The sequence below is a fragment of the Chamaea fasciata genome, unplaced genomic scaffold (genome assembly GCF_029207755.1).
Source record: "Chamaea fasciata isolate MVZ Bird 193981 ecotype frontalis unplaced genomic scaffold, bChaFas1.0.hap1 SCAF_4, whole genome shotgun sequence".
NCBI classification, from domain to species: domain Eukaryota; kingdom Metazoa; phylum Chordata; class Aves; order Passeriformes; family Sylviidae; genus Chamaea; species Chamaea fasciata.
This window is the reverse complement of record NW_027094089.1, coordinates 22027072-22044201: the sequence shown is the minus strand read 5'-3', so window position 1 is coordinate 22044201 and position 17130 is coordinate 22027072. Positions and strand designations below refer to the sequence as shown.

General features: G+C 34.7%; 1 protein-coding gene across 4 annotated transcripts in view; it reads right to left on the bottom strand.

Annotated features, from left to right (window-relative positions):
* NIPBL (NIPBL cohesin loading factor) overlaps positions 1–17130 on the bottom strand; it is a 139939-nt gene that overhangs the window by 20955 nt on the left and 101854 nt on the right. For all 4 annotated transcript variants that reach the window (XM_066181065.1, XM_066181067.1, XM_066181064.1 and 1 more), the window contains 17 exons: positions 17025–17096; positions 16844–16933; positions 15603–15706; positions 14493–14579; positions 12067–12298; positions 11252–11403; positions 10441–10521; positions 9258–9358; positions 8040–8178; positions 7752–7834; positions 6571–6703; positions 5528–5671; positions 1841–1930; positions 1379–1593; positions 1176–1278; positions 248–346; positions 11–157 (listed from right to left, as the gene is read on the bottom strand). In XM_066181065.1, coding sequence (XP_066037162.1) covers positions 11–157; positions 248–346; positions 1176–1278; positions 1379–1593; positions 1841–1930; positions 5528–5671; positions 6571–6703; positions 7752–7834; positions 8040–8178; positions 9258–9358; positions 10441–10521; positions 11252–11403; positions 12067–12298; positions 14493–14579; positions 15603–15706; positions 16844–16933; positions 17025–17096 — 2072 coding nt within the window. The remainder of the gene's footprint in view (positions 1–10; positions 158–247; positions 347–1175; positions 1279–1378; positions 1594–1840; positions 1931–5527; positions 5672–6570; positions 6704–7751; positions 7835–8039; positions 8179–9257; positions 9359–10440; positions 10522–11251; positions 11404–12066; positions 12299–14492; positions 14580–15602; positions 15707–16843; positions 16934–17024; positions 17097–17130) is intronic.

Below are 17130 nucleotides of genomic sequence, written 5' to 3'. Positions count from 1 at the left end.
GTCACCGTACCAATATTCTTTCAATCAGCATGTCATAATACTGCTCAGCAAGCTGAGGACGACAGAGCACAAATCGTCCAAGCAGCTCCACAGCTGCTTCTCGTACACTAGTGGAGTTATCCATTAGCCGCCCATGAACTCCTCGTTGCATATCCAGCTAAAAAAAAATATGAAACAAAGATATAGAATAAGAAATAAAGATTTATTTTAAAGGTAGTATGTGCATGGTAGATATTTTCTTTTTTACCCTGGCTAGAATACTGGGGTCTACAGCAACAACCTCAGACAAACACTTCATGGCTTTTGTTCGAACAGCAATTGCATTTTCACCAAGTACACGCAGAATCTAGAAGAGAACAAAAACAAAGATTCAATTGTTTTGGGAAGGTACCAAGTAATAATTAAGAGCAAAAATTCAGCACAATAACATACAAATAGTATTAGTAAAATAATAACTAAAAGCTGAGTTTATCTTCTCAGAGAATAAAAAGGTGCATGCAAGTGATGGATATTTACCATGATTTGCTACTTCTCTAAAAAGGGTTGTAAGGTTCTTAACTTTAAATTCTACTTTTGTCATTCAGTTGTGGCTTTCATCACAGTTCTTTTAATAGCAGAGTTGGATACAGGCACTTTAGGAATGGCTCTCTCAATGGAGATCAATTTACATACTGCAACCTAAACTAGTACTGAATTCCAAACATATCACTGTGCCAGTGCTAGTGCCCTTCTCCCAGAAAAAGCAAGAAACTACACTGGTCAAACAGCAGCTTCTGAAATAACAGCAACATGCACTGCAAACAACTGGCCAATCTGAGTTTTAAATCAAATTAAGCTCAATTTCCTGAGTTAATCTTACCAAAGGAGCAAGCATCTTACAGAAATTGTGAAAGTTATTTCAACACTTTGTAATGAACCTCTCACTGTGTACAATAATTTTGCCATAGCCATACATAAATAAAAAACGTGTGCACAGTACAGCATACAAATCACATGCAAGAAAAAGAAGTCTAATGACTTATACCATCAACACAGAGTATGAAAGCACATGGTGTTATCGTGGTCTGTAAATACCTCTGCTCAACAACAGACAGATAAAGCACATGGCTGTGAAAGTGTTTGGAATCAGAATCCAACTGTGTCTCACTATACTACAACTTCTAGTCCCAGTTTACCTGTGTCAAATAAATATCGAAGCTCTGGGCAAACGGCCTCATAGAGGCCAAGTAGCGAACAATCAAACATGCATCTTCATAGTCCACAGTATCAGAATTCATCCTGAAATAAATTCCACGTGTTAATCAGGACATGTTCCAAAAAAATTATTTAAAACATCAAATGCATGGCTAATAAAGAAGTAAGCGGTACTGAAACATACTTTAATGTACTGAACTGAGATGGAGCAGTTTTAATGATGCTGCGAAGAAACTTTTTGCGGCTTTCTGCTCTATGCATGATTTGTCCTGTGGTCTCAACATCTTTCGCATGGTGAGTTCCTTCAGATGAATCCTCATCCTTCTGAGATTTAATTGCTTTTTCTGTCTCCATAGTTGTATCACGGAACCACTGAGCTACATAAAACTTCCGAGAAAACTGGAGAAATAGAGCAGGATGCACAGAAAACAAAACCAACAGATACAGAAAAAGAAAATTAATGGATTTATAATGAGATTTAGGTGATCTAATGCATCAACATTATTTTGGAAAACACAATCAACAGTATCTGTTACGGTGACAATTTAACTGAAGCACTAATATATATAATCAAAAATAATTTTCTTCAGTACATGTTACTGAAATTATTTATATTCATTTCTGATGAAAGAAAGCTGAAATTTACCACTAATGATGCATCAATTTCTGTGTTCTCATCCAGATAATCTAGTAAAGCCTTTTGCAGCTGTTGAATTTCATCATCTCCTCCTGAAACCTTTTAGAAATAGAAAGATAGTTATAAACAAGAATATTGCACCGTCCTAATTACCATCTGAAAAATCTGCATGTCCACGTAAAAAATACATTGAAGTCAGTTGTTTGCATTATTGTACAGCATTAATAATTTTTTTCAACCAATTAGTTACAAGTTAAAAAAAAATACTAAGAGCAGAATAAGACTGGCTTTAAAACAGTCTTACTTATTTGGTTTGTCATTCTGTGATCTTACATGAGGACCCTGTCACAGAAAAATAAAAAAGGGCGAAACCCAGAAAACACCCTTATTTCCTCAATATTATACTGAAACACTCAGATCCTTGCAGTTGCTGATGTTACAGCAGAAAAAAGTATTCTTTTACCCCAAAATGAACGAGTACAAGAGTTCAAAGCATGTCCACAAGACAAATAATAATGATTATTTATTTATTTATATATATATTTAACACCCTGATATATGGGCAAATTTTGAGTAGAAATGCTGGCCTTTGACAAACTTGAAATTCTCTAGATAACTGGCTTAATATAAGGGGTACGTGATGCTTAACTCCTAACTACTTTCAAAGAAACAAAAAATCCCAGAAGGAAGAGAAACTGTGAAGCCTAAAAAAACCATACTCAAAATTCAAAATGAAAGCAGAAGAATAATTTTTGGCTTTAAATTCTCCAGCCAGAAAAACAAAAACTTCTTCGTCAGCAATGAAACTTCTAACTTAGAACCGTCTTTAGTTCTTTATTAACAGCATCGACTGAGAATCTTGACACATATGCAGCATGTAACACAGCTTGCAAACATCAGCAAGCAGAGAAAGGTACAATTAACTAGTTCAGATCATCAGTGTACCAAGAGATAAACTAATGAAAAGCATGCACAACTGTTCAAATAAACTAGACAATCTATTTCTAAAAAAAATATGCTGTTTGAAAATGTCAAAACAGAATAGATTTTCCTCTGAAACTATTCTATGAATCATGGGTCCAAACCACAGCAGAAAGCACTACGTGCATTTATCAATCATTGACTAATATTGTGGTAATGATACCAGAGTGCAGAAGAAAATATCCTACAGAAGTATTCAATTTAGCAAGAAAGAAAAATTGTAGAAGTGTGAGCTAATTTCTGAATAGAAATAATAAATTAAGTTTCTGATGACAACAGCTACCAATGGATCTTCTTATTTTCTTGCCATTTGAACAGGAAAGTGAGGGTTAGCTGCACTGTACACATTGTTCTTCTCTTACAAATCTATAACACAACAGTCTACCCTGAATGACTGTACTGCATAGTACACACCTTCCACACTACATGGATGGTACTGTCTACCATTATTAATGTTAAGTTTTCTGAAAATCTGAAAAAAAAAAGTTTTAGCACTCAATTGCCCACAGCAATTTTATTTTCTGGAGAAGTCAATGCTTAGCAGCTACCTGATCCTGTAAAAACTTGAAACCAAAATGAAAAATTCAGGTCACCGCTCAGGTATCTTTCTAGAATATTTTTCAACACTATTACAAAGTTTGAGGATAAGGAAAGAGAAAACGATTCTTCTGAAATACTTCCTCACTAAGTATAATGTAAAATTGTCAGAATCACTGTCAACAGTGGAGAATTATAATCCCTTATCATACAGAAGTATAAATTATATTACTCCATGGACATAAATATTTGACACCGTATGTTGTAGAATATCCTCATCAAAAGAAATTATGGGAAGAATCAGCCTCACAAAGGAGTACGTTACTTTTACTCTAATTGATGCCTGAAAATTATAGAAGTTTTTCCTCCAATATAAATCTAATGGCCATGATAAAGTATGTGTACAAGATCTGTAGTCTTTTCAGGGAAGTGGAAGGAAAATCCTGAGAACAGTTAGTTCAGAAAGAAATGTATAGTGTCCATAAGAAAAATGCAAGACCCCATTTGTAAAAGGACACATGAGACATGAGATTTGCTCGTATATATATAGAACCCAAATGTATATCCTGCTTTAGCATATACTGCCACTCCTGCAGATTTTGAGCAGAATTAGCAGAAATCCAAATATGGACCTTCTTTTGAAAGACTTTGCATTGCCTGGTTTTGGTAGTGGGAGGGCTACAGGGTAGCTTCTCTAAGAAGCTGCCAGAAGGTTCTTCCAGGTCCAGCACAGCCAGTCCCTGATGGCTCCAAAGATGGAGGTGCTGCTGGCCAAGGCTCATTAGAGACGGTGGTAATGTCTCTGTGATAATAAATTTTAGAGGAAAGAACAAAAAAGTTATTGTTCAGATGTAATTGTGACCAGAGCAGAGCAGGGTGAGAACATGTGAGAGGAACAGTCCTGTAGACACAAGGTCAGTGAAGGAGGAGGGGGAGGAAATGCTCCAGGGCAATGGAACTGAGATTCCCCCGCAGTCCCTGGTGCAGCCCCTGGTGAGGCAGCTGTGCCCCTGCAGCACAGGGAGGTCCACAGGGATGCAAAGATCCACCTGCAGCCCCTGGATAAGCCCCATTTCAGAGCAGGTAGGTGCCTGAGAGGAGCCTGTGAGCCTGTGGGACACCTGTGGGAAGAGGGCCCTGCTCCCAGGCTGGAGCAGCCTGTCCTAGAAGGACTGCACCTGTGGAAGAGTGACCCACTCTGCAGCAGTTTGAGGGGGACTGGTGCCCATGGAAGGGACTCCCATTGCAGCAATTTGCAGGGAGCTATTGCCCCTGAGATGGAGCCATGCTGGAGAAGTTCATGGAGAACTGTCTCCCATGGGAGGGACTCTATGGTGCAGCAGGGCAATGACTCCTCTCCCTCAGCAGCAAGAGAAGCCCCGGGTGATGAACTGACCACAACCCCTATTCCCTGTCTCCTTGCACTGCTGGGATAGGAGATAGAGCTGGGAAGGAGGAAGGGGTGGGGGTAGGTCTTTTTGAGGGTTTATTTGGCTTCTCATTATACTGCTCTGATTTTGTACATAAAAATTCACTTCATATCTCTAACTTGATCCTGCTTTGCCTGATAGTATTTGATGATTGATCTCTCCTGGTCCCTATCTCCCAACCCATGGACTCTACCTTACATCTTCTCTTGTCTGTGTAAATGCAGAGGGGAATCAGAGCAGCTTGGGTGAGGGCCTGGCATCTGGCCAGCATCAACCCAGTACAGACACATATGCAAGTTCAGTAAAAAACACCAACCCACTCCCCCCAAACCTCAAATTACACCACATAAAAACCAACCCTATGAGACTAATAGATTAAATGCTCTAAAGCATGTATTTGAATGCCAGAAACTCAGGTTCCACTTTGCAATAGCAAATGAAGGTTCATATGTATTTTTGAGGCCTCTTAAGATAGAATCCGACTGTTGCTCCATTATTTCCTCAGTATTGTCACAAGAAAACTGACTAACCACTGTAATTAATTGATTTATAGGATCACTACAGAAATATTGCAAGGAAGACACAGGTTAACAGATGTGATACTTATAAATTGTGTATATTTGATTCAGAAACCTAAACAGTGAATTAAGACTGATCCCTCATAATGTCAATTTTTCAAGTATATTTAAAAATGTCAAGCATTTAAATGGAAAGATCTCCATCTGGCTGCTGTGGATGTCTCACACACCTGTTTGAGGATTCTGGCTAAAGATCCTTGATCCATTTTGCTAGTGACTGCATCTTTCCTCAGTCTTGCTGCTACAGTTCCAAGATAGTCAAGTGATGCAACTCTTAATGCCATTTCTGTAGATTTGTTACTGAACTGGTGAACCTAAGAAAAGCAGAATAGACATTTAAAAAAAAATACTTATTTATGCCACAGAGATTCTTCTCACAAAAGATTGCTTTACCTTATTAAAACGTACAGGTCACTTCCATATTGCATAAAATGATGTAATTTACTATTGCATCACACATACATTACTTACTTTATATTAATGCTTCTTTTTAATTTGGTCTCTCACTCTACAAATATGTCTGTCAGAGGTTTTTAAATACATTTTTTCATTAAACAAACTGGACAACTAGCACAGCAGATCTCCAACAGCAGAGACTTTAAGCATCATAATGCTACCTCCTCATTATTCACAGAAATATAAAGCTACATTTTACCAAGAACATGACCATGCAATATTTTTTCAAGAAGCAGTATAAATTACTGTGTTAATTACATTAAAACTGAAGAGCAACACTCAAAACACACACTAAAAAAACATTCCTGTTCTGTAAAATTTCACAAGGAATTTGCTGTAGTTGTAAAAAACCAAACCACTGAGTTGTTTTCTGATTCTGTGCTAAAGGAATAGTCCAGAGAAGATACTTAATATGTATAATTACAGCTACTAGGCTGACTTTACTCTAAATAAATACATGCACTTATTAGATGCTATGAAATGACACTTTTTAATGTTGAAAATGTAATCAAATAGTGGAATTGAACTTCCATGAGAAACTATACATACAATTTTTAACAACTTCCATATGAATGATCCTCTAACCAAAATTTTATTATTTATGTATTGCATAGTAGCGATACATGCAAGGAAATCCTTACATGCTGCATGTGTGTCAACAATCAGAAAGCATTGCTACAGTAGTTTCAGCAGAAATAAAGAAGTCTTCATTGTAATAAAAAATGAATTAATATAGTTAAAAACAAGAATCCCTTACCAATAGCCTTCCTAGTAAGCTAAGTAGCAACTCTGCAGCAGGCCATTCTGGTTTATTGACTGTTGAAAGGAGATCTTGAATAAAGTTCTCAAACAGTGGCCTGTAATCTTCTTCCCCTTGTTTACTGCCACACCTGTTAAAAAGAAAATGCTTTTTATAAGCGAATTTAACAGCCATGTAATGTTTTCTTCTTATAAAAACAGAAGTAATCCTGTGTTTAATCAGAAAAAATAGTTTTATGCAATTCCAAGAAAACAAATCTGAAATACTAGCAGAAAATTTGTTTTGTTTGCAGAGAAATAGCTTAAACAGTTATCACCCTAAGTTGCACTGGAAATAAAGCAGCTAATCCATGACAGCAGAATTTTGTTGGTAAGATATTTATTTTTAGCTTTGCATTAAAGTCTGTACTAACTTGGACAGACAATTAGGTAGAATTATAAAAATGAAGTTAGAGTAGGATATTTAAGAGTTGATATGTTCATGTTCTTTAAGCTTGGTATTGTTTATCTGATAACACGTCTCAGTATTATGCTTCACAAAGCTTACAACCAGAATGCCAAAAAAACACCAACCAATCAACCAACCAACAAACCAAAACCACAAAAAACCCCACCAAAATTAACATACCTCATACTTTTTGACTTCTTCTTTGACAACCCTAAGTTTAACATCAGAAGCATGGAATTGCTAGATGGCTTATTAAATAGCTTTTCACTTTAAGTGTAGAAATTAATACAATAAAAACCTAAAGACTTGTTGTTTGAAATCCTATGGTTAATTCAGGTACATTTTTTATTCCTTTGTGAGCTACTAGATGTAAAACTCATAACTTTAGCTCAGTAAAAGTAATTTTTAGGTTTTTTTATATCTGATGACTTAATCAGCATGGTTCCATCACTTAAATATTTGCTTAGCCTTCTCTTCCAGGCTTCAGGTAAGTAAGAGACCCATAATAAAGGAATCCTACATGAACTGTGAGAAAATGCATGGAGAATACTCTGCAGAATTTCTCTTCTATAAACATTTTTGTCTAGGCAAGGAAGTATCTTAGGCATCTATGAAGTATATTATTATAAATAACTTTATGAATAGGTATTTATCACTGTTCAGTGGTCAGGTATTAAAGTATTCCTTTGGAGTTGGGTTTATCAATACACTGAAGAATGCAACATACTTACTTCTTAAGAAAAATAGAAAGGAAGTTTTGTGCTGTTCTCATGGCTGTTTCATATGAGTTAGTAATAAGCACATCTTGATCCACCTAAAAATAACAAGATACACCTATTATCTTAGCATAGATCTACAATTTCCAGATCAGCATTTCTCATGCATCAAAAAATTTCAGTAGACATAAAATTACAGTGCTTGATTACTAGAGCAACTGTAATAATGTATTATAATACTTAAGAACACGCATAAGTAATTTCTGCATACACACATAAAAAAGGCTTTTAAAAACATCTTACTTTCTTGTTTGATTCCTCTTCTGAATTAGAATCCTTTTCTGCTGATGGCAAGTGCACCACACACTGAATAAGTTGCAGAACTAGTGCTGTTACCATCTGAATGTACATAGGCTCTCCATCAGTGTCACTGCTGTTTAACCTGTTAATAAGAAAAGACTGTATTAACACTAAAAGTAAACAAAAAGAACAAAACACAATAAACGTTTGCTCATAAGTAGTGTCTTTCAAAAATAATTACCACAGCTAGAAATCCACATTCTAGACCTTTTTTTCTATCAATTTGCTTCTTTTTATGCAGTGTAACATTTGACATAACAATACCAGTAAGTATTGTTCTTGCACAGAAGAGGTGTACTGAAACAGCACACAGTTCATTGGCTGAAACAGCTACAGGAATATTTAATAAAACAAACACCTACCTGCTAAAATACTTAATAATAAGCTTATTATGTAAAATACCATGTTCTCTCCAATACAACACAATACAATAAAACATACCAAACTGTTGCTGTAATAATTTTTCTATAGTATTTAATGTATGTGACATGTGTAGGACTTTTAAAAAACAGAAAATCATGACATGACCTACAAGAGTTACACCTACAATAATCTGCAGCAGCATAGCAGACTACAAACTACAGCAGGCAACTGTCTTAAGTTGGTAAGAAGACTATGTTTTTCTCTGATGTAAACCTCAGAAACAGCATGAGTTTACTGCCCATACACACAGCAATACCATCATATTGCTTTACCACATCAAAAGGTGGTAAACTGTGACATATCAGATTATACAGATATGAAACTGATTCCCTTCCTGAAAAGAGTGCTCTGAGTGTATCCTCAAAGAAATTCAGCTAGAATTTTCCGACAAAGATTTAGCAATGAAGAAATTCTGTAACTTCATACAAACAGAATTAAAGAATTGATCAACAAAAAAAATCCTCAACGCACACTAACATTACACCCATTCACATTCTTAGTGAGAAAAACAATAAGATCTTTCAATTAGTTTTTTAAGTAGGCACTAAAGTGAGAGCATAAAACCAAGCAATTCTATCAAGACATTCGTCAAACAATTTGTTTTGAAATCTCAACCTGCACAAAGTGTAGCTTGTAGAGACACATTTTTAGTGTAATTATCACAGAAGCCTAAAATCCTACATCTACAAAACTGTAAATACTATAGTCTAAAAGTTATTAATTTACATCTGAAGTTACCTGAAGTTTCTCAAACTCCTCTTGCTAGTTGGTAGTCTCGCAAGGGAAGTGAAAATTTCTTCTAGAATTAGCTGTCTGTGTTTTTCATAGCGGGAGAACACCTATTTAATAGTTACAGGATTATTAGACAATGATTTATTGTTACATAAAATATATAGCTTTTTTAATATATTGTAAATAATTATATGTGACAGCATACATTGCACATGACACTTTAATAAATTGTAATTCACCTTATTAATGCATTGCTTTCCCAATGCAAGCATTTTTTAAAAAAATACTTAAAAACTTTTGCAAATAGAGATTTTTAAAAAACCTTTATATAAATGTGTAATAGGTCTTTAAAATACCCTCTACTTAAGATATTTTTGTCAATGGTATTATACACTATATAGGAAAGTCAAACAGTATAATACTAAGTGTTTTGACTTAGTACTTATTTCTCTCAGTAAAAAGGAAGAGTGTCATAACACAGTTTACGTGAACACATGTAGACTGTAGAGTACATTCCAGAAAACAGTTTTACTTCATATTCCAGGCTTTAATGTTTGTCTGACATGATATGCTCTTTCAATTTACAGAGTAGAATTGTTGATTTTGCCTCCCCTTTTGTTTGGGCAGAATACTGAAGTGTATAATTCTTACAAAGATTGAAATCTCCCACTTGAACAAGGACATTTGTGTTACACTACATTTTTCCTGAAATAATATTTTTACCTATCCCGTGATTTTTTCAAATAGTCACCTCTTCAGAGGAAAATAATTTTTTGTATTTTACAGAAATACCATATTAGTTCTATAACTTACTGTGTAAGTTCAAATCTGAACATAGGAAATAAGGAAAACCACACAGCTAGGACTAAAGATTTTTTTAAAAAAAAGAATCTTAAAATAAAAAAGGGACAAGTAACAGGAAGGAGTTTGTGTTTACACTTTAACTGACAAACAAAATTGAGCAGCTTCTTGCTTGAAGTAGGCAATTTCTTTCTGTAGAGTACTCTGCAAATAGGGGCAGCTCAGGTATAGTACTATTTCTATATTCTGATATCAAACTGTAAAACATGCAAGAATAGCATTAATTCTACACTCCAATTCTCTACAAAACAGAAAATGCAGCCTATGTAAATGCCCTAAGAACTTTCAGCAGTACAGGCACAAGTACAATGAATTAGAAAGTACTTACTGCAGTCACTAATTTGATGGCACACAGCTGTAGCTCACTGACATTTTCTACAAAGAAAGGAGTTATTCCCATCGAGGACACCTATCAATGGATACAAGTTATTTTAAGTATACAGGACTAACAAACTAGTATTTATGCAGTTTCACAAGTCAGTTATTCATTCAGCAGGTCAGGCATTCAACAATTACTTCATATTATTTGCAAATAAAGTTATTAAATTAGGGCACAGGTCTTATGAGAAGTGGCTGAGAGGGTATCAGGCTGTTTAGCATGGAGGAGACTCCGGCGGGGGGCTAATAGTCCTCTACAACTCCCTGAAACAAGTGTGTAGCCAGGGTAGGTTGGTCTCTTCTCCAGCTAACAAGTGACAAGACAAAGGAAATGGGCCATGAGTTGTACCAGGGATGGTTTAGATTGGATTTTAAGTACCCATGGAAGCAGTTCAGCCAATATCCCTGTAGATATTTGAAAGACATGTACATAGGATGTTTAAGGACATGGTTTAGTGGTGCACATGGCAGTTTAGACTTGATGTTCTTAAGGATCTTCTCCAGTGTAAATGATTCTACTACTCTATACTTGAATACAATCAGGTTAAACTTTTCTTAAGATGAAGAAGATGCAACTTCTTAAAAAGGAACTCTTAAGAAGAGAAGATGCAAATTACATACTACACAACAAACTAGTCACTCTGATGTTAAGAATTCAAAACCTTGTTCTGATTTCAAACTTCATGTCACTGAGACAATTATAGTTCACATTTACTTGAGGAAAAGTAACATTTTTGGACAGGAATTCTGAAAAAACCTACCTGAAGAATAGTTGTATCTGTGAGAAGTTGTATCTCTAGCAACTCTGACAAGCTGCTGACAATGTCACAAACTTTGTTATACAACATCACTATAACTCTTTGTTTGTGGGTGGAACACTTGGCACGTTTTGCTTTTGAACTTAAAACACCACCTAGAAAATAAAATACATATTCATTAATATTTTCAGTATTTCAAGTACTAGAGAGATGATCTTCCTCAAAAAGTGCCCCTAAAACAACTGCATGACTATAGCTTTGCAAAAGCAATTTAGAAAAACTACTCAGTAGCATCAGCTGTAAACAGGAATTTCATATGATAATTATTTTTTGTAATAACTCGAAATTCTGGACCTGAATTTTTTAGAAAAGTTCTTGAAATTGAAGCCATGCATCTGTAGGTATGTACATGAAAACAAAAGGCTAGAAGCTAAACAGAAGCTGAAACAAATCATTATATACATGGAGATTACGACTTCGAAATTACTTAATTCAACATATAAGAACTATACATAAAAGTTGAACTTCAAACTTCTAAATACTTTAGTCTAAATACTTTGGTTACATTGATATTATTCCAGTAAACCAAGGTGCTATATGACTAAGTTCTTCAGATGACACATTTTATTGTTTTTTTGCTCAGTTTCATCATCCTCAAACTAACCATGCATTAATTCAGGATACTGTATGTAATAAGAAGGAACTGTCAGTATAAAAGTTGCATACAAAAATCTTATTCCAGAACGTCATTTATATCACCATACAGTAGATTAGTTTTTTATAGCTTCTAATATGGAAAGATTTCTTAGCATACTAACCACCATGAGGATCCACTCTATACACAGGATCATACTGAGGATACAGAGTGTTCTGCAAATGAAATTTTGTGTACTGAATAACTCTTTCTATTACATCCTCAATATATACAGCTTTAGGCATATTTGGTGATGTCATAATATTGATAGCAGTAAGACAAGCATCAGCAGATTTTGTCACTCTTTCCATAATAAGATCTCGCCATAATCTCTCCTCATCTTCAGTGTCATTGTTCTGCAACAGGCAAGAAAAACAGGAGAGTATGAACAACCAGCCAAATTTTTATTCTCACCATGTAAAAGAAAATTATATTACATTAATACACTTACACACACTCATGTATAAAATATTGTATTTCCTTTACAATAACAAAATAATTTGTTTTAAAAATTAAGTAATATTTGTTTTACTAGCAATAGGTTTGTAATGTCTCTCTAAGTTGCCGGTCTTTGAAGTCCTGTATTCTGTATTCTTCTGCTAGAACACAAAGAAGGTTCCTGTGTCTCACTGGGAAAGCAGTATCAGGGAAGACTGCTGTATGCTCTATTTAACACCAATGTACACTAAGCGAAATCTAATTCCTTCATCTGGTGTTTTCTTCACTGGCACCAGTTGCTGCTTTGATCCATCTAATTTCTGCCACTAGAGGGAATTCTTATACAAAAAGACTGTTGCAAGTCACATGAAATCTTTAAGTACACAACTTTTTCTGCTTCATAGACCAACCCATCCATTATCAACCTCTTATCAAGTATGTCCATTTATATTACCGGAGGCTACTGAGTCTCTGTATTACTGTGTTCATTATGAGGTACCAAGACAAACATACATGAAGATAAATATGACCATCCAGCACTACTTAAATATTGCAATAAGATTATTACAGCAAAGCTAGGTAGAATTTCTCATAGCTTCTCTGGTACAGACAGAGCCTCCAGAGAAAAAGGGTCTCTACTACCTATATGACACCACACTTCAACACTTTTGGCTTTCCTTGTAAAGATCAGAGGTTGGTGAAAAAAACAGCTTTTTGCCTTTGGGGTAGGAGAATTTGAACCAATAGAAAAGTGCATTATATATATGATATACATAATTATAGAATCAACAAAAATCTGCAAATCAAGAGGTCTCTGCAAACGTCCCAGATATAATGGCCTTATGAAATTTGCCACCTACACAAATGACAGCTTAAGGGGAAAAAAAAAAGTTTCCCCTAATTAATCTTGGAAATTAAATGAATATTAAAGCATCCTCTGCCTCTAAAAAAAATACTGACATGGAGGTAAGATATCTTCATTGCATTATAAAAGTAGCAAGCTTATGCCTTAGAAGAGACTTTCTTTGCTACAATGATTTGAATAATTTTTAATAGTTTTAAGAAAATTTAAAACTTGTTTGCTTTTTTTTTTTTAAACCTATTTCTTTTTTTTTTTTTTAATCCAAATTTGTCTCTGAATTGCAAGCACTGGACAATTTCATTAACTTCTTAATAATTTTGAGTTTTACCTCAAAAAACTGAAAGAAAAATATCAGTTTAAAATCATTAACATGAAGATTTCACCTCAATGAAGTAGAACACATAAATCAGTATTTCCTTTTAATGCATTTTTTGTATTGCCAAAAATATTCAGAACCATGTACTGAAAATTTGAAACCTCTACAAACTATCTAGATGAAAGTATTTAGGTACAAATAGTATGTTGTTGGTTTTTGTGTGGAAGTTCAATTCTTCTTTTATTTCTACAGATGAGGAGGTTTTTTCTATAAAACTCAATTCTAATCTTGCTGCAGTATTGTTTTGAATAGAAAGAGTATAAACAAGTATGTGATATGTGAAATATGGAACATCAACCTCATAAAACCTCAAAATCTTTGAGTAGTTTTAGGTATACCAGGAAAAAAATCCCCATCCTAGAATATTACTCTTCCTGTTAATTTTATTTACATTGACATTGTCACTTTGCAGTGTAAGAACACTTAAACCTTAAACTTCCTCCTTATGCTCAGGAGAAAGATAGACTCCATGTGAAAACTGCAGTATTTCTTCCATTTTTAAAGGGATGTTTTATGGACACATAGCAAAGAATCGTCCAACAATGTACCCCAGAATTATCTTGAATATTACACCAGAATTATCACGAATATTTCAGGATGAAACTATAGTATCTAAAATAAAACAAAAGAAAATGCAGTTGCTCCTAATACATCCGTTAGTTGTCACTACTATAGTAAAACATGATTAGTACTGAAAAAATATAATTCATTGAATTTTGCTTCAAGTATTAAAACCTGGCAAATTCAATCATATACATGTTGTATCAAAAATCCCTTTCACCCACATAGAGTATTTGGACCTATCACTAAATAGGACTCAAGTGAAGAAAACTATTCTGCGCAACGGTGTGTAATTATGAAATTCCAAACTCACATGGTTAAGTAAAGTAGAAAGCTTAGATCCATCTTGAATATTCTTCTCCAAAATATTCAGGACTTTTACTGTCTTATCTGTTGAGAGCTAAAACAAACAAGGAAACATGTCAAACAGCTGCAGGAATAGAAATGATTTCGAACTGCTGAAAAGAACATTGAGGAATGGAGGACAGAGCTTGTACAACCTGAATCACTTCAACTGTAAGCAATTTTGCATAAGGAGAATGCAGATACCATAATGAAAACAGGTAAAATATATTATAGGATTGCAATTAAACTGCATTTTCAACCAGCAAAATCCACAGAAACAAAATTTTTAATTGCCTGTCATTAATGTTTTTAGTTATTTGGTTCAAAGAAGTAGCATGTCAAAAAAAGTAAATTAAACTCACTGATCTTCTGTAGAAGTCTGATTAAATAATTTGGGGAATACTTTAAACTTGAGGAGAGCCAGTTTCTCTCATTGAAGAAACCAATGGAAGCAATAAAACTGACTTTATATAGACATGTATGTATGTATGTATATATGTATGTATGTATGAAAAATACAGAACAGAAAACAATGAGGAAAGAGAAACCACAAACTACAAAATGCCACCCACAAACTACAAAGGGAGCTAGGGACATCAAATGAAAATCCAGGAGGAATATCTGAAGTTTGGATTAAAGAAGCTTGGAATAGTCCAGAGTAATTATAATAGTATGTGGTTTCACAGACACTCCACAAATTTAAGTGGTCAAGAGCAGGCAAAGAGTTTAACATAGGACTGCCCAAAGCCAAGAGCTTAAGGAAGATAAAAGGAAATTAAGAACACTGTTTCTAGAGGAGAGACATCAACAAGTTTGCACCAACAAAAGTTCCTCTAGCTGACTGGGGAAGAGTGGGACACAGAGGAGGACCTTCCAACAAAAACATCTCAGCTTCAGAAAGAGTAACATTAAGGATGTTGTAATTTCCAAGTCACTTCATCTAAGTGAGCAGAAGTTCAGCTGTTCTTCCAGTCTGTGCATCCTTGAAGAGGGTGCAATGTCATTACAGAGGAAGTAAGTTTTTGTATGTTGATCAGTATTTTATGTTCCAAAAAAAGTAAAGATTATGAAGAGGTACCTTGTCCATAATGCCCATTGCCTTGATTTTTGCAGATTCACTACCCAACTCACTAAGCTGATGTTTGCCCAATAGCAATTCCTGTGGAATCTCATCATCATCACCTTAAAAAAAAGGTTAAAAATTAACAATCATATTTCTAATAAGACTTCTAGGAAATCAGTATTTTTTTTATTCCATGAAAAACCTTACCAAAAAAAAGAGCTGATTGTCCAAATAGCCAACATCTAATGGTTTCAAATAATTAGCATCTAGCAAAGTCTGATAATGACACCTTTTGGTTGTGTGGAAACAACAGACACTTGTTAAGTGTGACAGGTTCTGAAATACCATTTAAGAGCCTAACATGAGGCATGTACCTCTAAAAGTCACAAACTGAAAATTTTTAGAATAGCAAACCCCATTTATTGCAGTACTTGTGCCATCATTTTCAATTCAGTAAAACAAATCTTAAAATACTGTAGCCCTAAAGTTCAAATCTCGGCAAGAGCAATAGATGAAAAACACAAAAGAAATTAATCACGTTGAGATAATCTGTGTCTTAATCGTATTTAACCTTAGACAAAAACCATGTTATCAGACAAAGAAAGATCCAATGATTTCACTTTTAAGTTCAAAGTTGCATACACTATGGCTTTAAAAACTATAGAAACTTGTATACTATGCCCTGCTACAAAGATGGTAGGAAAAAAATTAATGAATGTTCCGTTACCCATTTCAAAATAAAGTCACCTTTGGCAACATGAACTACTTCCTTAGACATTTAGCTAAGGAGGCTGTTTTTCCACTGAAATAGGTTAAGTGATTCAGTGCCTTAGCCATAAATTCACAAGGACTCTGCTGCCCCAACTGAATAATCATATCTGCATGTAGAAGATGTGTAATTATGGGCCTCAGACATTCCCAGCAAGAAAACCATCTTGTTTACATGTTTGGCAGAAGTAAACACCCTAATGATAGCCCAAAGAAGTATCCTTTTCACTCCAAGGGGACTACTCATTATGATTTAGGCCCCTTTTGGATTCTGCAGAGAGGAGGAAGAAGGATCTCCTTCAGGCAGTGGCAAGTGAAACTGGAAAGGTAAAGGCCACCACTCAAGGCAGAAGCCATATAAATCCAGAATGCCCCAGTGAGTTATCACATTAAATTAAACCACCATGAAGGAAGTTAAAAAATAACAGTACAGTTTTTTCTTGGGTTTCTAACTGGGGCAAGCATTTTGAAAATTTCTGATGTATTACCAAAAGCTGTAAAATCCATGTCTTCCAGATTTTCCAAAATATTCTCTATTGAAGCAGTAAACCTCTTGAAGGTTGAAGAATCCATCATTTCTGGTGAAAAAAAAAGGGAAATTCATAAACTATTATCTTAAATATAAAGCACAAAATACAAACTGTAGAAAATAAATCTTCTAATTATTACCTTCAGGTGTTAGTTTAGGTTCATAAGCTTTCCTCTTCTTTTGTTTTTCTTTCTTCTTCATTTTTCTAGCCACTAATTAAGAGAATAAACACTTCTCAAAACTTGA